Source organism: Ochotona curzoniae, unplaced genomic scaffold, assembly GCF_017591425.1.
Source record: "Ochotona curzoniae isolate NIBS_2020 unplaced genomic scaffold, NIBS_Ocur_1.0 contig_908, whole genome shotgun sequence".
In the NCBI taxonomy this organism is placed as follows: Eukaryota; Metazoa; Chordata; class Mammalia; order Lagomorpha; family Ochotonidae; genus Ochotona; species Ochotona curzoniae.
In genome coordinates, this window is record NW_024466607.1 from 35,340,410 (window position 1) to 35,363,368 (window position 22,959).

General features: G+C 42.3%; 1 protein-coding gene across 1 annotated transcript in view; it reads right to left on the reverse strand.

Moving 5' to 3' along the window:
* The window catches only part of CNTN3 (contactin 3), a 272,642-nt gene extending 249,984 nt beyond the window's left edge, over positions 1 to 22,658 (reverse strand). The window contains exon 1 of the mRNA XM_040995075.1: positions 22,582 to 22,658. Coding sequence (XP_040851009.1) covers positions 22,582 to 22,636 — 55 coding nt within the window. The 5' untranslated portion in view covers positions 22,637 to 22,658. The remainder of the gene's footprint in view (positions 1 to 22,581) is intronic.
* Between the last annotated feature and the right edge of the window lie 301 nt (positions 22,659 to 22,959).

The window sequence follows — 22,959 nt, forward strand, 5'->3', positions numbered from 1 at the left end:
TGCAAAAAAAAAAAATAATAACAATAATAATAAACTTTGCTTACTAAATAAATGACCTGGGGTTGCGCTATACCAGTCTTCTTCCCAGAATGTAGTTACGATTTTGCTTCAGGTTACAAACCTCCTTTTGACTGCCCACCCAAAAGAATCCCATTTCATCAGCAACTGAACCCAGTGCCTTGAGTCTGCCACCTCCTGCAGCTTCTGTATTTCAGTAACACGTGTGGGCTGCCTCATTTTTTCCTCCACTTACATCCTTTTGCATCTCTTCACGGAACATTATAAAATACATTATAACTGACCATTTCAGAAGCATTTGATAAGAACTAATCTTAAAAATATATATATTTATGCCTTAGGAGAGGGGTTGTTATAAAAAAGATATATTTATGCCTTGGGATAGGGGTTGTTAGATTGGGACAGCAGGAAAATTACAGCCCATGAGCAGAAACTAACCAGCCTGTTTTGGGTCGACCATCAATGAAAAGAATAGCATTTCTTGACACGTAAGTATATACGAAATTGCAAAGTTCACATCTAGACATAAAGTTTCACTGGAACTCGACTGCTTTCATTTGTTTACAAGTTCCCTCTGGCTGCTTTCACATCACAGTGGCCCAGCTGAACAGCTCTGACAAAGACCACAGGCCCCACAAGGTCATGCGGATTCACTGTTTAGCACTCAATGAATTAAACGTGCTGACCTCTGATTGAGAAAAGTGCAGGACCTCTAGGAGGAACAGTACCTTTCCATCATCAAAGACATGATGTCCCCTCTAATACTTTCACTTAGCTTTAGCTAAGTCATGCAGTCTCTGGGGCAGGGGGGCACTGAATTCTGTCTTCTTCAGTGGAGAGAATAGCAACATTATGAGGATTTTGATGCAAGCATTAGTCGTGGTTTTTCAGCGCAATAGCAGAACAATCGTGGAATGTGGTGATACCAGCGCCTATCTCTTGCTTTGCATCAAATTGTTAATTTTATCTGGCCGAGGAATAACAGTTTATGAGAAGGCAGGACTAAGAGAAAGCTTTATTCCTAACAGTGTTTTATCTGCCCGGCACGAAATGCAGAGTGGGATTGCCCTTATCTCCACGGTGGTTGGAACACTGGTCCCTGTATTCTGTTATCTGGCTTGCACAAACACTTGCAAGTATTTCGGCTAAGACATAAGGTTCTCACCCATCTGTGACGGGAGGAAACTCAAAAAAGAGGAGAATCCTCGCAATGCTGACTGCATCAGTTCTCACGGAGAGACAATTCTCCAACAAGTTTTTACGCGCCACTCTGTCGTCAAATAATTACTCACCAATGGGAAACTGAACAGAACAAGCACTGAAGAGCTTTCAGAAACCCCACAGGGGAGGGGGAAAGGCACTAGACTCTTTTCAACTATTGTTCACTGAACGTGTATTTTCTCTTTTCTCCCTTAATAGGGATAATGGCTATGGCACTAAAGGTTCCAAAGGGCTTGGTTGTATGAACAAACTAAGAGAAAAAAAAAAAAAAGCATTGTTTCCTCACACCACAGCTAATGCTAACCACTAGTATTCTGAACTGAAAAGTCAGTTGTTAGAAACCAGCACAGCTCATTATCAACGGTCAAGGATTCGGTTTTTTCTTCACCATTTGGACCTCTTAACATTTCTCTATGTTAAGCATCACTCACATGTACACACACATGCACCTGCTCATTGGAACACAATGCAATTCAGACCTCCTCTGAAGTCAGCAACTCCAGCCAGCTGCTGTAGCATCTTATGGAAGAACACAATATGAAAAGCTTATCTGGAGAATGAAAGCCTACGAGTTCTTCTTGCCGTGTTGAAGGCGAACATGAAACACCCATACACGCCTTCATATGCCTCTAAAACTCCCTGGCTAGCACATCCAGATCAAAGAAGGTCTTAGACCAAATGGGAGCCCATGATGCACCAGGAACGATGCAGAACAGGGAAGTGCTCCTCCCAGAAAGCACATGCTCTTGAACAATACTCTGAACTGAACCCTATGTTCACAAGCGACACCCAGAAACCCCAGAAAGGCCACCACTAACCCAGCACAGTCTGGATGCATGAACTCCAGCCGGTGGCATCCTTCACCATCTCTCTGATTGTTGACTGTTGATCAAATCACACTCACAAGCTTGGATTATACAATAGGAAAGTTACCAGAGCCACTGAACATGGCAGCCTACCGATTCCAACTCAAGGCAACAAAGAGGTCCTGAGTCTGTCCGGGTAAAGAAACAGCACAGAGTCACAGTTTCAGAGGATGTGGACTCACACACGAGCACATCCACTCCCACACGTGCCTTTCTGCTCCTTCCTGGCTATCACACATAACTATGCAGTCACTTCAATGACCCCGCACCAAGTGCAAGAGCAGGGCAGCTCCTCTGCGAGATGCTGCCCAAGGTCACGCACGAGAAGCCGCGGCCCAGCTCTGCCTGAGCACACAGCTGTCCTTTTCTCAGGCTGTCCTTTCAGTTAACAGGAACAAACTGCCTCCCGCTTAAGTGACAGGTGGGAATATTACTTTTGTCTCCAGGAGTCCTATAAATAAGAAAGTAAACCCAGACGGTATAAGGAGAAAGAAATAAGTCAAACACCAAGATAAGAGCTTAATCCCTTAGCTGCCAGGCTCACAGTAGAAGAAGCGGCACATTGAAAAGTCCACCAGCCGGCTAAAGGTGCAGAAATATTTTTCATTTATTTTGAAACGTCAATTTTGATATTTTCCTTCTTTCTAAGCAATGAAGATCAACAATGTGGACTGGTCAAAAAAAAAAAAAAGTTCAATGTTTCCGTCTGAATACATGCTTTCTAGACGAATAGCAATTTGAGTAAGGATTTCAGAATCACCAATATTCTAATCCTAACTATCGAATGTGCTTTTATTCCCCCAGTGACTCAAGACTGCACAACTGAGGCTGGCACTGTGGCACAATGTGTCGAAACATTGTCTGCAGCACTGCCAGCACTCTACTAGGGTCCCAATGTAAGTCTCCACTGCTCCACTTCCAATCCGCCTCATCGCTAATACGCCTGGTAAGGCAGCAGGAGACAGTGCAAGCGCTTGTGCCCCTCTTATGTACGTGGGAAATCTAACAGAAGCTCTAAATCCTGGCTTCATCTTGGCCCCTTCCTGGGCATTGGAGCCACGTAGGCAGTGAAACAACAGATGGGAGAGTTTTCTCTTTCTTCTTCTGTCTATAATTCTGCCTATCAAATAAATAAAATAAATCATAAACACGCACACACACAACTAAATATACAAACGAAAGTTATGATAAGCTCCATTCTATCAATGATTTGAACACTAAAAAGTTAATGAATATGCCAGAGTCACTGACAAATGAATTCTATCAATTTATTCATTTCTGCAAGTCATTTTTCCTCATCGTTCTCTAGGTATACTCTTCAAAGACATTAAGATAGTGTTCTTGGGCCCAGCGCGGTGGTCTAGCAGCTGAAGTCCTTGCCTTCAATGCACCCAGGATCCCATATGGGCACCAGAGAAGATGAGCAGAGACACCTATCATTTGCTGCTTTACTCCCCGAAGGGCTGCAACAGCAAGGGCTGGCCCAGGCAGAAGCCAGGAGCCTGGAATACCACATGGATCTCGTGTGTGTAGCAGGGGTGCGGCAGGGTCTCCAAGCCCTTGGATCACTTTCCACTGCTTTCTTCTGCACGCTTTGACACATAGACCGGCAAATGACAATCGTGAGACAATGATGTGTTTGGACACTGGTGAGCATTTGCACGTAAGCAAACTTACATAATGACTGGTAAGGAAGATGTCACAGATGGAACATAAGGACATACACTTAAGGTATTGGGTTTCAGGGTCCAGCATCACAACCACTCCACAGCGGATGGGATGAGTCGGTACCAGTGCTTACAGCAGTGAATGAGAGCACCCACACCACTCACTCCAGGACAGCAGTGGACAACAAGCAGATGAACACAGTAAGCAGGGTTAGGACTGAACAAACGCCCTCAGGATCACAGCGTGAAGGCCATTTCTGCGCTCCTAAGCTTCTAACACCCAAGGAAATTCCACACCAAGAACACCAACTCAGCCTCAAGTTTTCTGGCTTGGGAGCTGAGCTGTCTGAAAGGAGTCACTTTCTATCAACGTCATCACATCTTAGGGGAACTTTGGTTTTTGTTTATTCATTTAAAACCATTCATCTTAGCAGCAAGAGAAAGTAATATTTTCCATGAACAGCTCTCCATAGTCTTGTATGCAGTACATACACAGCTGCCCTCCACATGTGGTAAGCACCCACCAGAATCAAGAAGGATTCTTTTCTGCAGAAGGAGCTAGAATGCTCCATGCTTGGCAGTTGCAATCTCCCAGGATGGAAACCGAGGTCATAGAAAAAGTTGCTACTGGGTCATTAACTACTTAAGAGCAGGTGCTATCTAAGGTGGGCACTCCCCTAACCTCAGCTACAACATGAGCAGGTCTAGCACACACATATATGCTGTCGACCATATCTCCCGGTATACAAATGAGTCAAATTCTGTTTCGTTAAAACAACAGAATCATCCATATATTTTCTTTCTTGTTTATCACACATTTCTCTCTTAAAGGCGTATGCTCCTAGAATTCAGGACTCGTGGTACACATGGCTCAGTAGCTTGTCTCAGAGTCCGCCTTCCTCCACTTGCCTGGGCTCCTGCAATGCTGCTTCCTTGGCCACACTACTGTTGTTGTGGGGACGTTTTCACAGTTGTGCTCACTCCGCCCTGTGATGGCTTCCGTTCTGCACCTCCATTCCAAACACTACGCACACACCTCCTCTCTTAACTCCTCTGCTGATTTCCACTTCCATAAGCACCCATTCCGGGATCCATTCTCCCAGCTCCTACAGCAGCTCCCACCACCTTCTTGACTCCTTATTCACTGCCTCATCATCTTCTCAACTTCTCATTGAAAAAGTCATTTCCAAGAATCTCTACGCCCTCATGGGGCATACCCACCCAGCGGTTTGTCAACCTTTCAAATCTGACTCTGTCATTTCTCTTATCCTTCTCTTTCTTCACTACAGCTTCAAACAATAAGTTGAAGTACCCTTCATGTACTTACAGCAACCCTCCCAGCAGGTTCCTCTTTCAGTTTTCTTCCAATCCAGCCTACAGCCATCCTATTGAAAATGGGTTTTTTTTTTTTTCTGATCTGCGTATTTGAGAGGCAAGGGCACACACACACACACAGAGAAAGACAGACAGAGAGAGAGAGAGAGAGAGAGAGAGAGAGAGGGAGAGAGATGCTTCATTTGCTAATTCACTCGCCAGCTGAGTCACGTCCAAGCCAGGAACTCCAAATGGGTCTCTCCTGTGGGTGACAGGAACCCAAGAACTAGGGCCACCATCCACTGTTTAGGAGTTCAGAAGTAATGGAACCAGGATTTGAGAAAGCTCTCGGGGGGGACCAACACCATGACATATCAGGTCAAGCTCCTGCCTAAAGTACCAGCACCATCTACCAGTGCCAGATGCTCCACTTCTGATCCAGCTCCCTGCTACTGCACCAAGGATATCAACAGAAAATGACTCCAATGCTTGGGGCCCCTGCACTCAAGGGCAGGCACAGAACAATGGCTCCAGACTCAGCCACTGTGGCTATTCAGGGGATGCACTGAGCAACATTTAAACCCAACCTTTTCATTAACAGCTTTTTTCGTTTCCTACGAATTTTTACCCTATGTCCTAAGAGCAAGCAGCCTAGTCCTGGAATGTGCAATTAAACACATGATACAGGATACACCTAAATTTTCTAGGAGTAAAAAATGAAAACTAAGTAAGTGAAGCTCGTTTAATTGTATAGTATTATAAATGAATAAATCAAAACCTTCACAATTCAACATGCAACTGTCATACACATCTTAATATCTCATATCCTTTTTTCATAATGTATTTGCAAAACCTAGTGTGCATTTTATACTTAATCCAAATTGAGAGATGCTATAACTGCATTTTCAGGTGATCAGTATCTTTATGCGGCTATTAGCTACCAATTTGTTGTTGCCTCAATTTTCTAATTTTTACCATTTTATTTCAGAACAGCTTTAATAAATTTACAAAATGATAATGTTGAGGTGGTAATATAAAGAGTTTCTACTAATTCCCTTCACTTTATACATTCTTTTGCTGTGCAGAAGCTCCTTAAATTAATATTGTCCCATTTGTCTAGTTTGGCTTTTGTTGCCTGAAATTTTGCAGTTTTATCCAAGAAGACATTGTCTATTTCCAAGGTATTGAAGTATTTCCCCTATATTTTGTTGTAGGCATTTCACAGCTTCAAGTCTTAAATTTATATTTTTTTTCTAAATTACTTTTTATTGGCAAGGCAGATACACAGAGAGGAGAAGAGATGGAGAGAAAAGACCTTCCATCCAGTGATTCGCTCCCCAAGTGGCCAAAATGGCCAGAGATGAGCCATTCCGAAGCCTGGAGCTAGGAGCTTCTTCCGGGTCTCCCACATGGGTGCAGGGTTCCCAGGTTTTAGGCCATCCTCAACTGCTTTCCCAGGCCCCAAGCAGGGAGCTGGATGGGAAGTGGAGCATCCGGACATCAACTGGCACTCCTATGGGATCCCAGTGCCTGATTCTGATTACTTTTCATCTCCTATCCACATAAGCTTTGGTCTACTCGTTTTATTTTTCTAAGTCCTTCAACTGCATCATTTCATTATTTATTTCAGATCTACTTTTCAAAATTTAAACATTTATTACTATAACCTTTCCATACCGCTTTGTCCGTACTCTTTCACTTCTGATATATTGAATTTTCACTTTAATTTGCTTCAAGAAACATTCTTATTTCCTTTTTAATTTTTTGAATGACCCATCTGTCATTCAGTAACATGTTGTTTAGCTTCCACGTATTTGTAGATTTTCTATTGCGCTTACTGATTTCTCCCTTATGATCTGAAGACATGCATGGTATTATTTCTATCTTTGAAAATTGATTAAAGTTGCTTTTTAGCAAAGTGTCTGGTTTATTCTAGAACACATTCCATGCTGATTATAAGAATGTGTACTTTGTAGCTGTCCAGTGTTCTGTAAATGACTGTTACGCCTATTTGCTCAGTAGCATGACCCAATTCTGTTGTATCTTTGTTGATTTTCTGTCAAAACGAGCCACCCACTGAATACATTACACTGTTGAAGGTCCTTTTATGGAGTCTGATTTTCCTATAGGTCTAGTAACATTTGCTGTATATATCTGGATGGTCTTCTGTTGAATACGTGTGTATTATGGAGGGTGACAGCTTCGTAATACATAATTGTAAATATATAATGTCCACTATCTCTTCTTAAAATTTTTAAAATTTAAAATGCTTTATCTGAAATAAATACAAATATTCTTACTCCTTTTGGGTTTCCATTCATATAGTGTAACTCTTTTGAAAACTTGACTTTTGATCTGTATGTATTTTTATTTTTGAAGGCAGTTTTCTTATTGACCACATTGTGGCTGAGCCTGGTTGCTTTATCCATTCCGACAAGCAGTGACTTTTCACTGGATCCTTTAACACATTTTCATTCAAGGTTGAAACGGACAGATAAGAATTAACTGTCATTTTGTTGATTACTTAATGATTGTACCAGCAAACTTCATGTTGTGTATTTCCAGGTTTTCACATGTTTTTGTAGGATACGGATTTCTCATAAGATTGTTCTGATGAGGGTGGTTAATCATCTTTAGTTTTTTGCTTTTCTAGGAAAAACAGAGTATTTCTCCTTCCTGTCTCGAGCAAAGTTTGACTGGTTATTCACTTCTTTGTTGTCAGGACTTTCTTTCAAGACCTTGAATCCATCCTAGTCTCCTTTGGCCTGTAGAACTCCTACTGAAAACGTGCCGCTAGTCTAAAGGACCTTCCCTTCTACATAAATTGATGTTTCCGTCTTACTGTCAGTGTGACCACCTCTTTCCTTACCTTTTGACAATCAGACTATAACATGCATGGAGGAGGTCTAAGGTGGTTGAGTCTGGCTGAGAGCCTTTTTGCTGCCAGAATCTGCATCTCCACACATTTTTCAAGACATGGAAAGTTCTCCTCTATCATTTCATTCGGTAGCTTTGAAATTCTTTTCTTTCTCTTCACCTAAATTTTTTTTAATCCACAAAATACAGATATATATTTGACAGTATACCGTATGTTGCATGAGCTTTCTTCATTGTCATTAATTCATTTTTCTGATTATTTTTTATCAGACACAGGTATTTCAAAAGTCTTGTCATATAGGTTGGAAATTATTTCTGCTACTGTGTCCATTCCTCATTTCTCTGTCTATTGCATCTCAATGAGTTTCCTTGAGATTTTTTTTTTCCAGGCATTTCATAGATTTTCTTCAGATCAGCATCTATTTCTGAACAAATATTATATTCCTTAGTAAGTGCCCTGTTTCCTGCATTCTTTTGGTACCCTGTGTACCTATGTGGGCATTTCAACATCTGGCATAAGAGTTTCTTTTTAATTATAGGATTGGCTTAATTATAAAAGACTTCTCTTGGGCCCAGCGTTATAGCGTAGTGGTTAAAGTCCTCGCCTTGCACGCACCAGCATCCCATATGGGCATCGGTTCTAATCCCAGCAGCTTACAGAGCCTCCCGGAAGGTGTGCCATTGTAGACTGAAAGCCACCAGGCCGAACAGGAAAACTTCAGACGAGGAACCTCGATCTCACAATTGAACGTGCGTTACTCCAGCTATCACAGCAGCAGCAAGAGTAGTAGGAGTGCAGAGCTCAGAAAGGACTAACTCCAATCCCTCCTGGGCATGGAAATGGACTTCCACACATGGCAGCTTATGCCTTGGGGGGCTGCTGAGAGCACAACTACCTGCTACAGGAGTTCGGCACTTTCTTGGCATCAGTTTGGGTCAGGTGCTTTAGCGGCATGTGCTGACAGTGTGGGTTCGTTCGGTTCGTTCTTCAGAACGTCACTCCGATCCTAGTAAGCTCTCTAGATGTGAAGTCTGTTCAAGGAGTTAGGGCTGCCCTTCTGCATCCACTTTTGATATGGTATAAGACATTAAAATTTAGATGAGCTGGACCTCCGAATCACTTGTATTCTTGCCAAGTGAGGCTGTCTTGTTCACTGTCACCTGACACACCCATCTTCCCAGGATGAATCCTTTGCCCTGGAACTACGGCGCATGCCCATGGGATGCGGTGCCACTCCTTCCCATACGAGAAGAGGTGGTGGCTGGGAGCTGCTTAGACGTCTGCTCCCACTCTCTGTTTTCTACCAGGGACCAGTCTAAGACTGGTCTAAGACTGACCACCCCTCGGGCCATGCTGGCTTAGAGGTACCATTTTTGGATAATTTTCCCCCCTCTCTTATTTATAAGAAATTCTTTGGCTCACTCATGTTGGGGATTTCTCCGTGCGGGCAGTCATACTCTTTCATGAATATGTGTTTATTCCCTCACTGTTAAGTGGCTTCAGAACCTGAACTGGAAATGAACATATTTATTACTCATTTCGCTTTCTGCTGAACCCTTCCTGGCAAGCTGGTAGCCCTGACAGGGGAGCTGAGGCAGAAGCAGCAGGTGGCAGCAGTGAACTGGGGACTCTGTAACCCGGTGGAGGTCTTCAGTGTTTTTTGTGCTGTCTGCAGATCCTATAACTTTCTTAGTGAAATCTCCCTTGCTCAGCCTCTTCAGTTCTAATATTTTTTATATACAACCCTTGTCCTGGTAAGATGGAGCCGTTCCACTGGGGAACCATGCACAAGAGGAATGATGAACAGCAAGTACAGGCAGGGGTCACAGCAGGGATGCAGCTTCATTCTTTTACTCTCTCTCTCTCTCATTTGCAGTTTCCATGCTGTTAGAAGTTCTCCTTACTTCTTTGCTAATGTGCTCCTTTAATAAGTCTCTTCCGTTCTATTTTATATACAGAATCCCTTTCTTGGCAAGATGGTTTTTCAGGCCACGATGATGAGATAGGATCAGCCAGGACAGCAGAACAGGCCAGCATTCCCCCGCCGCCGCCTCTGCTGATTTTTGGAGTCTCTCTGACGTCACTTTTTAAACCAGAGTCTTCCCTCAGACAATCTGCTGCCAACATAGCTCTTCTCTTGGGATGAAATGTTTTTCTGGCTGTGGTGGATCCTGGTTCTCTCTGCTTACTTATCCTAAGCAGCCACCAATTTAGACAGTATAAATTTAGAGCTGTGTGGTCTGGGTTTAAACCTTATTCATTCAACAACTGCATGAGACCTTAGGCAAGATAATAATCTCGCCATACATCGGCAGCAGTTTCTTCCTGTCAAGTGGTAATACGGTATTAATAATAATAATAATCTCCTGGAATTGCTATAAAATTGAACTAACTGAAATTCATGAATGAACCAGAAGGAGGCTGTGTTAAGTGAAACAAACTGAGCACAGAAAAATGTGGCATGACCTCACTTATACGTAGAAATTGAGACAAATCCAACTCACAGGACCAGAGAACGGTTAAAGGGTGAGGCCTTGTCCAATGATACAGGGTTTCAGTCAGAAAGGGGGGCGATATTTCTAGAGATCTAGCACACCTTTTTGGATATAGCTAGTAATAGTACTTGGAACTTGCTACGAGTGTTAACTTTCAACGTCTTCATCAGAAAAAAACGAAGCAACAGATACGCTCAAGTAGCTTGATTTCATCATCCCACAGTGTGGCTCTAGCAAAGATCACACTGGACAACACACTCACAGAAAACTTCTTTTGACATTTAAATAAATGTTTTCTTACACTCAAGGTTTCATGTGCCAACTCACAGAAAGATGGCACAAAGCCAGGGCTGGACGCAGTGATTAACATCAGTCACTGCTATGACCATCAAAGCAACGCCATGATGGCCAGAACTGCCTGGATATCCACTCCATGTATCACCTTCCTCTAAAGTCAAACCGTGTCTCCTGTCCATTCTCTGAATTACGTCCAGGCTGAACCTAATGGTTATGTCTCCATGCTATCGACGAAGGCCGACTTTTTTTTAGATTGGTTTTGAATCCTAATTCAAATCCTTAATAACCACGTGAATTTCACTTTGTCAAAGGATCAATCCTTTCTATTTAAAACAGGGATCAAATCTGTACAAAGTTTAGAAGATCAGGAAGGGAATGAAAGCATTCAAATAAAGGCCTTAGCTTCGCCCATGTGAGCAAGGAAGCACTTAGTAAGTGTTCATTTTAATTATTAAAGAGCACTTCAAATAGTGTCTTGTCCATGAATGTTTCTCCATCTTTATTTCTACAAGGTTCTTAACCATTGTTTTCCTAACTTTGCTAAATGGGGAATCTTAAATCATGTTTCTCCTCTGCATACAGGCACCCATTTCTTTCTACACGGATCAATCCAAGGATTCCAAGAATCCTCTGCCCCCCTTCTCATCACACATGGCACAGAGAAAACTCAGGAGTCACCCTGCATGATGGCTGTCCAAAGGGATAAGGTGGGATGCAGTACACGGGATGCCTAAAAGAAAGGAAGAGAAACAGGCATAAAACATGGGACCCGTGTTGTGGTATAGGGGTTGAACTGTCACCTGCAATTCCAGCATCCCCTATGGGTACCAGTTTGAGTCCTGGCTGTCCACTTCAGGGTCCACTGGGACCCTACAGCCGAGACCTGAAAGAATCCCCCAGACCATGGCTTTAACCCAGCCCAGTTCCAGCTGTGGCAGTCACTTGGGAAATTTGGGAAGTAATCAGAGGATGGATCATCTCTCTCTCTCTCTCTCTCTTTCTCTCTCTCTCTCTCTGCCTTTAAGATACATAAAAGTAAATCTTAAACAAGAGCAAAAAGTTGAAAAGCAAGGCTTGGACTATACTCCAGGAAAGATGCTGAAGATCTAAGCTGCATACAAAAATGCACAGAGAAGGAGTGCGAATCAAGGGGAATGACAAGAAAGCTCTCCAAGGCCGCACCAGAACAGCCTCCTCTGCTTACACACGTTCACAAGACATGAGTTATTAGCCAGAATCAGTATTCCTCCTTGAATTGGAGAAACGCATGCATATGTGTTTACCTTAGCCTCAGAAAGTTCACCATTGCCCCTGAGCTGAAACTGTATCCTTACAGAGCAGAGCAGGAGCGCAATCCACTTAGCTCCACTCACACAATTCAATTCATGGAAAGGCATAATATAAAAAGGGGTATTTGAAAAATCCTTTAATGGGATGAGTACTTTAACTCAGCTTAACACTCAAGCAAATCTACAATTAAACTAGTCTGAGCACTTTATTTGGGAGAGTCAATGAACTAATCAAGACACTTTAAAGACAACAGCTGCTTTAAAAGCCATATAAAACTGTGGGTTTTATTTACCTTAATTGTCTATTTAACTCCAACGTCACCTCCAATACAACCTTTTTTTAAGTCCCCTAAATTCCTTCTTAGTCACCACCACACTTACAAAAATCCAGCATGTTGAGTTCTCAGTAATCAAGGTTATAAGAGCAAAACACACCAACAACACTTGCATCTTTTACTGGTTCTCCCACGCATTCCCTGATAAACTGTCAAGATTTAAACGGGATAAATGAAAAGCAATTCAAGACTCAGGCTGCTGCAATAGAGGGGATGATGTGAAATAAGTTTATCTGTAAAACATGGAGGATGTCAAGATTTATAAGCAAAGATTGGTGACATCTCCATTTCTCCCATATCAATGCTATCAACTCTTATTACACAGCACACAAACACTACACAGGAAATGACAGTCATTTGACTTTATGCTAACAGCTTACTTGAAGTGCCACATCCAACACCACAAACTCTGACACTTCCAAATCTGCTTTGAGATGAAATGTGGGCCTACCAAAACCTCCAATCATTTTTTTCAGTGATTGTAAAATGATGTTATTAAAACCAATGGAGAAACACTTCCCCATCATTTTAGGGAGGACTTGAACAGCGCATATTGCTTTCAAAGAAATCCTTAATCACCATTTGCATGAAAGATAGCATAGCAAATCATTCACATGAAGATACCATAGAGTGACTGTTAGAATTGAGGGTATGTCAAGATGGCTCCACTTTTCTTTGCACATATTGCAACTTTCTGGCATTAACACAAGCAAAATTCATAATTTTCAAAAAGTATGTGTTGTACACAACTAAATACACAATACTAAAGCAAGCCAAAGGCCAGGTATGGCAGATACTTGCTTTATACTAAATTTTAACAAACTCTCTAGTAAAGAGAATACACATTATTTCATAACGCATAATCTATGGCCTCGGATCAATAGATTTAGGGATAGGATCACATGAGAAGTGGATATGGGCCCCCAGTGCCTGCCCAGCTCCCACAAAAATGGAAAATTCAGGGGTCAGCGCAACTTTTCAGAATAAGGACTAAGAAGGAGGACACGTCCTGAGATTTGTGAGGCTATGTTAGCATTTCAGCAAAGAGCCGATTACTTTAAAAAAAAAATCAATTTATTTGAGACATTCAGTGAGAGCTTGCATCCACAACGACCAAGATCAGGCCAAGTAAACTAGGAACCAAGAATTTACTCCAGGACTCCCACAGGGACTTCTATCAAAAAGCATTCGGTATTTATACATACAGCATCTTCAGAGTGTATGAGACACATTTCATGTAAAACCAAAACAAATAGCATTATCTTTTTTGGCTTCCCATTGGTAGAGAAAGGAAATGTTACAAAGCATTTGCAAAATGATCAGGCTTTATTTTGGCTCAATGCTTTTCCATAAAACAACAGAATAAGCCATACACGTATTGTGAATTTTCCCATGGCTACACAAGCGCATTCAGGGGACAGCAGTGGTTGTACAGTGGGCTAGGTTGCTACGTAGAATGCCTGCATCCCATTTGCAAGTGCCAGTTCAAGTCCTGACTGCTCTGTTTTCAATGCAGCTTCCTGCTAATGGACCTGGGAGGCAGCATATGACATACCAAGTACTTGGGTCCCTGCCAGTCATACAGGAGAGCTGATGGAGCCTCTTGGACCCGGATTCAGCCTGAACCAGCCCCAACTGTTACGGGCATTTGGGAAATGAACCACAGGATGCTAGAGCTTTCTCTCTTTTCCTTTCTGAATGTCTCTCCCTCTGTCACTCTGTCACAATACTTAAAAATAAATACTTAAAAATAAATCTATTTTGCTGCCCCTCAAATTAACTACAAAAAAAAGTTTTTCATAACAAACACTTTTCATGAGCTTTTTGAAGATTTCATCTTCAAAAAGTTTAATAGAAACAAGTGAAAGTAGTTCAAATATTTTACTTAGATAAGAACATATTCATCATTATATCTGCAATATCTAACTATATTGAAAACCTACTGGAATATTTTATAACCTTAAATTTTTAAGATTAAGTTCTTTAAGATTAGAGCTTTAAGTCTATGAAATACTATATTTGCGTTACCCTTGTAACATATTTCATGTTGAACTAGTCCCATTTCAAATGCCCAATAACCACAAGCAGCTAGTGGCTTAAGTGTCTAATATCGCTAAGTAATTAATGAATAGGAAGTTAATTTGGAAAACAGCAAACTGGGATCCTTGATGACTCTTAGCCTTTGGCCTAACCACCTTATTTCATTCCAGAAAAGGAATTATTCAAGTAGTAAAGAGTGGCGATTCAAAAAGAGAAATACGGTATATTCTCTCTAATATAAGGAATCCATCATGCTAGTTGGAATGTATTGTGGAAGAGTAATGGAGACTACCATATCCAGATGTGAAGACACAATACAACACGCATGTCTGCTTCCAAACAAAAGAAGGACTCCAATGAAAATGTTGGATCTATTTGCACAATGGCACGATGGACTGTCTGACATTGTCTGTAGCAGCTATGTCAGGGCACAGTTAAACAGCAGACTGATGGAATTGTAACTCCTTATGAAGAATTGGGAAATTATGGGAAAAAATCAGTTGGGGGATGGAAAAAGGGGAGGGGAATCCCAGACTATACAGAATTGTACGATAAATTTCAAAAACAAAATTTTTTTTACAAAGAGTAGTGATTAAAAAACAATGCTTTGATTTCTGAGATAACCATGTTGATTAAAAAGCGTTTAAACCCTTGGAAAATAATGACATTTCCCTGACTGTACTTTCATAAGATGTGCTCCATAGTGCATTTTCCACAGCATCCAGGACACAGTGAATGAGCGTTTCATTCAATGATACTGTCAATTTTAGCATCACTACTATTCTTTAACTCTTGTGTTCTTTCTAGCTTCCTCTTAGCCCATCAGGATGTTCTCTGTCTCCTGCTTTCTACTTAAGTCACTGCCTCTTTAAAGTTCTGGTTAGCATCTCAATAAGCAATAATGCAGCCTCAGGACCCAAAACAGTTAAGAGTAGATCAAGGAATCCAGTTACATGAAGCACAGGTTACTGTCTGTTTTATTTACTGAATGTCATATACCATAGATTTAGATGAGCTCAGCAACAACACTTCCCCTAGCAAATACAATCTGCTAATCGCTCGTTCATCCTTTATACAATTCTAATTTATGAGTTCCAATAAAAAATACTAGTCTTGATCTACTGAAGTGATTGCTTCTTCTTTTTTTAAGATTTGTTTATTTTTACTGGAAAGTCAGATATACAGAGAGAAGGAGAGACAGAGACCTTCCGTCCCACTGATTCATTCCCCCAGTGGCCGCAATGGCTAAAGCTGAGCTGAGTCAAAGCCAGGAACCAGGAGCCAGGAGCTACTTCCGGGTCTCTCACATGGCTACAGGATCCCAGGGCTTTGAGCCATCCTCAACTGCTTTACCAGGCCACACACAGGGAGCTAGAAAGGAAGTCGGGTTGCCGGGACACAAACCGGTGCCCATATGGGATCCTGGCACATGCAGGGTGAGGACTTTAGCCGCTAGGCTACCATGCCTGCTCCCTAAAGTAATTCCTAGTTTAGAAAATTCTCCTTTTCATATGATATCAGGTCTTCTTCTCATCTTTTTCACACTTTATTTTTTTTTTAACACGGTCCCTGACACTAAGCCTTAAAGTCATCCTCTATTCATCCCTGCTCCTGATTTCACACTTACTCCATTTGGAAATCCCGTGTTCCTACCTTCAAAATACATTCAGAGCTTGACCATAAACCTTGCTCCCCACTGGCATGAGCCACACCATCCCTTGCTGAATTGCTGCATTAGCTCACTGGTGGCCTGCTTGCTTTCCTGTTCCTCTGCTAGCAATTTGCAACACAGCCACCTGCCGGATTCTTTAAAACATCAAAAATAAGCTGGATCCTATCCCCTCTCTGCTCAAACCATGCTGTGGCTCCTGGGGGAATTCAGTGTAAACATTCAAAATATTTCCATTGATTTACAAAGTCCTTCATTTTCTGCTGTGTCCTTTCCCATACTACCTCTCGGCTCTCATCTGTTCTTTCCCACAGCTCATCCCCACGCAACTGGGCTGGCTTTCTTTTTCGTGGACACTGACCGCTGTCATGCCTTAGAATCTTCGCAGACCTGATGACTCTGCCTGGAGCCGTCTTCCCTAAATATCCACAGGGTCAACACACTGACCTCTAAGTCTCAGCTCAAATACCACCTTGTTAATGAGGACGACCCTGATGACCTTCCTTAAAATAGCAGCCCACATCCCAGCGCTCCACAACGCCCCTCCTGGTTCTGTTGCCCCCCCGCCACATCAGATCACCTTCAAAGTCCATGTCATCATCCGCCCCATGGGACAAAATGGAAAGCCTGCAGGGGGACAGATCTCGGCCATTCCTCGCGGGAAAGCAACGTAGGGCACGTCACAGACACTTGAGAGTTATTTAAGAATGACTGCAGTCTAGCATTTTTTTGAGGAAAAACACAGTCAAGTTCATCCCAGGATAGATTCCTAGCCAGAAATTACTATTTGCTTCTTTGTTGCAGAGGAAATCTGCAGAGTCAAAACAACAGGAGAAAATGAAAGTGGGGGGGGGGGGAATACAAAATAACCAAAGCTTAAATTCAAGAAGCTGGGAGAAAGCAGTCAAGCGCATTTGCTGCACTTAATGAGTTTGTGTCTTTTGTTAAATACTTCTCTGAGCAACTAAACTTACACAATGGATTTTATTTGCCATTTATTAATATCTAAGATTTATGCGATCTGTCCGACACCGTGAACAGATTTTCATTTTAATACATATAAAATGACCCAATATTTCTTAATACAATATCACACGCACAAAGCAGCCTTTTATCCTAAATTGAGCAGAGACCCAAAAGGAGTCTCCCACTCAGTACATGAAGCATAGAGCGTAATAAACCCTCCGTCAAATTCCAATAGCAGCCAAGGTTTTCCCCATAACAGAATGATGAGAATGATCAACCCCTGCACGAAATGCTACCTTTAATTTGTCATTTACAAACTCATCCACTGCTTCTTTTCAAGCCCTTAAAGCTGTCGCATCACCATTCCCGGGGAATCAAGCTGACCTTCACATTGCTTAACGATGCTTTTTTACACTTTAGAAACACAGACATTGCGTTTCCCATAAATTTGTTCATAAATATGTAAACATCTCTAAGAAGCAACTGAAACACAGTCGATACAATTTGCACAGCGTAAAATAACAACTACGGATCACCAGCCCTTGAGTAACTGGCCTCATGTTCTTTAGTTCTGAGTACCTTTCCAATTCATTGGTAACTTTCAAGATGGTGTCTATAAAAGTGAGATGACCAACAGCTCACTGCGCTATGGTACACTGCCTAGCATTTGCATTCTCTTTAAAACATGTCAAATTTGAAACTTTTTAAGTGAAGAATCCAAGAAGAAATTGCTTTGGTTTTGATAACTGTAGCCCATTGGAAAAGGCAAAAATTCATTAATAACTAGTAAGTCCTCCCCCCAGTACCACATGATTAGCAAATAAAGACACTTTTTGAAACAAAACTGAAGCATCACTGTAAAAAATGTTTTAAAAAATCCTTTATTTTAAAAGATGAAAGCTGGAATCTCTAATCCATTACTAATTGGGTATTTAGGTTATGGACTGTCTGTTAAATACCCGAAGATTAGAAATTGGACTCTTCTAGCAGTTCAAGCTTTTGTCAGAACCCGAATATATTCATCTGTATAAATGTTTCACTGCGCTCATTCCACAGCAATTTCTTCCTTTTAGAAAGAAAGCAAAAAAAAAAAAAAAATTTCTCTTAAACATCAAAAAGAAACTGCATTTATTTAGAAAACTGTCCTCTTATTAGTATGAAAAGAAAACCTAATCTTGAGGGGGGAGGGGAGGGGAGATATACTGGTTTCTATAAGTTACTTTAAAATGAGCTAGTTAAAAATAAGTGGGTGCGGGCCCGGTGCCGTGACCTAGTGGCTAAAGTCCTCGCCTTGCACATGCCAGGATCCCATATGGGTGCCAGTTCTAATCCTGGCAGCTCTACTTCCCATCCAGTTCCCTGCTTGTGGCCTGGGAAAGCAGTCAAGGACAGTCCAATACTTTGGGACCCTGCACCAGCATGGAGACCCAGAAGTAGCTCCTTGCTCCTGGCTTCGGATTGGCGCAGCACCGGCCGTTGCACTCACTTGGGGAGTGAATCATCGGATGGAAGATCTCCCTCCCTGTCTCTCTTCCTCTCTGTATATCTGACTTTCCAATAAAAATCAAATAAATCTTTCTACAAAGTCTGTGGTGAGCTTGTATGGACAGTCCATCACTGTCATTTTTTTCCCCAACACCACATACTCACTTCACACTTCCGGGCCATGCTTTGCTAAATCATGTAACGTTCCACATGTTTCCATGACTATTTTAACTGCTCTGGGGTCCGTGTGTTCCGGTTTGGGAGTACCACGAACTCTATCCACGTAAGGTAGCAAATAATCCACCTGTCCGACTGCTCTGCCGATCGGCCATCCCCACCTCCCTCGGCCACCTTTGGCTTCCCTATTTTCTGGCACAGAACAAGATGGACATTGAAGCAATTTCCCTATGATTGTCTCTAAGTGTTGGAGTGAGCGTCGTAGCTCCTGACAGAGCCAGAGATAATGAAACCCCCGGACAAGCGCACACTGAGACGAGGCCCAAAGCAAGGCCTTTTGCACCCAGCAGTCACACTTGAAGGCAGAGGAAAAACTGAAGGAAATGAAAGACGGTACTCCAGTGAACACAGGAATGATCAGAAGGAGTAACAGACTTATCACTGATAAAGGGAAGTTTCGGTGGCCTGGATAGAAGATGAATCATCGCCAACACTGCCTTCAGCCGAAACCTAATTCAGAACACAGCCCTCTCTCTCTTCAGCGCTCTCAAGGTTGAGAGAGGTGACGAAGCGGCAGAAGAAGTGGCGAAAGCTGGCAAACGTTGTTCCTGAAGTTGAAGGAATGAAGCCACCCCCACGGATAAAAAGCAGAGGATGAAGCGGCCGATGCTGCCAGGGAGACTCCAGCAAATCAAATGGAAACCCAGGTAAGGAAACGAACGAACGCGGCTCAACCAACAACAGATCTGTAATGTGGGTGAGCCAGCCAGCTACTGAAAGAATACGGCATGTTGGGCCCGGCGGCGTGGCCTAGCTGATAAAGTCCTCGCCTTGAATGCGCCCGGGATCCCATATGGACACTGGTTCTAATCCCAGCAGCTCCACTTCCCATCCAGCTCCCTGCTTGTGGCCCAGGAAAGCAGTCGAGGACGGCCCAAAGCCTTGGGACCCTGCACCCATGTGGGATACCTGGAAGAAGTTCCTGGATTCTGGCTCCGGATTGGCATAACATCGGCCTTTGTGGTCAGTTGGGGAGTGAATCAGTGGTCAGAAGATCTTCCTCTCTGTCTCTCCTCCTCTCTGTATATCTGACTTTCCAATAAATAAATAAAATCTTAAAGAAAAAAAAAAGATACTGCATGCAAGATGTTCAAAGCCCGCCAGGAGAAGCCAATGGCTAGTTTCAAAGGTCTAGCTCAAAGGTCAAGCTGACCATCCTGTTAGAGGTGAATGATGCGCGTGGCCTTTCGCTGAACCCAACGCTCATGTGCCATCATGAAAAACCCTAGGATCCTTAAAATCCATGCTGAATCTACTCTACCTAAGCCTCGGAGATGCAGCCATGAAGCCTGGATCACATGTGTTTACGACATGGCTTAGTAAATATGTCACGCCCAATGCCGAGACCCATGGCTCAAGATAACAACGCACCTGGGTCACCCACAAGCCACCACGGAGATGAAGAGCAAGAGCAGTGTTGGTTTCATGGCTGCTAACACGATGAGCATGCCGGTCAAAAAAGTCACCTGGGTTTCAAGTGTTATTCTCGAAAACAGACATTCCGTAAGGCACAGGAACTTGAAAAACTTCTGGAAAGAACTCACCCTTGTCAATGCCATTAAACACAGTGGTGATTCGTGGGGGGAAAAAAGGTCAAAAAGCACTGGACGCAGGACTTGGAAGAGATGGATTCCAACCCTCGTGGATGATTCTGAAGGACTCAGGGTGCCAGGGGAAGAATTAACTGCCACGAAAACTGGAATCAGAAGTGCAGCCTGCAGATGGGACTGAATCACTGCCAGCCACGGATCAAGCTTTACTGCACGTGTGCAGCTTTACTCAGACGAGGCAAGCAAACTGTGTGCAGGCAACTTCCGGTGCACACGGTTCAAGTCACAGAGAACTTACTCTTTAATGTTAATTTTCTTTCACTTCACATATTTGGGTGGTAGTCCAGTGTGGTCATTCGATACACACCTGTTCAGTGCGTGATGATCAAATGCCTTAGCCCGTCCATTTCATTAACACTTAATAACCCTACGCATTTATACAGTACAACGTGATAGTTCTAGAAATGGAAATCCTGCGTACTGATCAAATCAGATGAATTAACCTTTCCCTCTCCTCCTCATTATTTTGTGTGTGACGCCATCAGGCTCTTCTCTCTTACTTTTTTTCCCACAAAATCATAATGGTTTATTGTGAACGGTGGTCACCCTACTGCACTACAGACCACTAGCATTTGTTACCTCTATGGGAACATTCTAGTTACCACCATCCAACCTGCTTCTATGTTCCTAGCCATGATCACCACGGCAGCGTCATGTCAATAGTACTCAGCATCCAAGTAAGAGCGTGCAGCATTTGTGTTCTGCGTCTGGTTTATTGTGCTTAACGTAATGTCCTCCAGTTGCATCCACTTGGCTCCAGAGGACGATCTCTCATGCTTTCTTTGCAGGTGGATACCTTGCTGTGTGCTCATTCAATCTATTCCTTATTCAGGTATCTACTGATGTGCATCCAAGCTGACTCCCGACGCTCGCTACCAAGAATACAACTGCAATAAAGAGATGAACGCAGGTACCTCTTTGATACAATAATTTAATCATTTTGGACGCGTTCCCAGCAGTGGACTTGTCAGATCATGAGGGAGCTCTATTTTGAGTTTCCTGAGCAGTCTCCAGACCGCTAAGAATGGATTTAGATTATTACATTAAAAATGGCAACAGGGTTTGAGAAGATTGACGCCAATTTTGAAAGCAGTTCTGCTGTGGGTAGCGCACTAGCAGACAGCATCACGTGCCTCATGTGGGGAGAAGCCAATCAACACAGCCAACACCACTGCTCCCTTATTCTCAGAAATCGCCACAACCACCCTGCACTTCAAACGCCACCCAAGAGGACAGACCCACCAGCAGGCAGCTTCTCACTCACTGAATTTTTCTTTTAGCAATAAAGTATTATTTAATTAAGGCCTTCTCCTAGATATGCTATCATTGTCCACTTAGTAGATTATAATACAGTATGAATGTAACTTTTTTTGTGAACTAAGAAACCAAAACCTCCATATCCCTCGCTTACTGAAATATTCACTTTAACGCAGTGGCCTGGAGCCAAACCTACAATATCTCCAGACAGCACACAGTATTTAGACCTGACTGTACATATGCGAGCCTTCACTCTATTCTGTTCCTCCACTTTTTTTTTACATGCCCAGAAAGCGATCAATGAAATAAACATAAAACTAACTGAAAATAGACGAACTCATTAAGACCCTTTCGTTCACTCACTCCTACAGAAAACAAGGTAAGATGAATAAACAGGGAACAAATGTAGGAGACAATTTATAATAGATGCTTTTCCACAGTACAAAGCTGAGAAGTTTTTCCTTTCCTTTGTGCTCTAGTCTAAATTTCAAATTGCAAAAACATCACGAAGTCTGACTTCATTACTTGCTAAAAGAAAATCAGGTACCATATTTTAAGATAGGACATGAAAATACTGACATATTTTAACATGTATAAACCTCTCTGATACCCTCTCCACTCTCAGCTTCTTCTGGCCAATATTACTACGAATGAACAATCTCCAATGTCGGTTGCTACATTGACAATACTTGTCATAAGGCAAACAGTAGCTCTGAAGGATCAGGCTTCATTATGTTTTCTATGGAAGCAAATGGCTCACAAATTTAGGAAGGAGCTCAACACACATCCCAGGGTCAGCAATTTTTTTAAAAAATGTAAATTTTTTTTCTGTTCCCCTTACAACAGGTAGAGTTATATTTCAACATTTCAAAATTAGTTGAACACATGATCTGAGAATAGCACCAACTTCACCTTAGAAAATACAGCTTATTGTTACCTCCTAGGCAGCCAATGAATGAAAGCAGGATCAACTGTTTCCATGACAACACCATCTTTAATTGCCAACAGCAAGAGTAACTCGTGTCCAGTCTCTGATGAATAGAAAGCTTTGTCTTCAGGTAAATCCTTTAATCTGTAAAATATATGTACAAAGAAGTTAGACTTTAAAACTGGCAGCTGCTTTCAGCGAAGAGATTGGCTTTCTTCTGGAAATTCTATCACTCACGGACACTCAGAATTTTCCCATTAAACAGGCTGAAGATAAAAACAGTTTGTACACAACTGCAACAAATAAAATATTAACCTGAAATCCAAACTTCGCCCATTTTCTCCAGGGATGACATTGTGGTAAAACTAAGAGTCAAAAAAAGAAAAA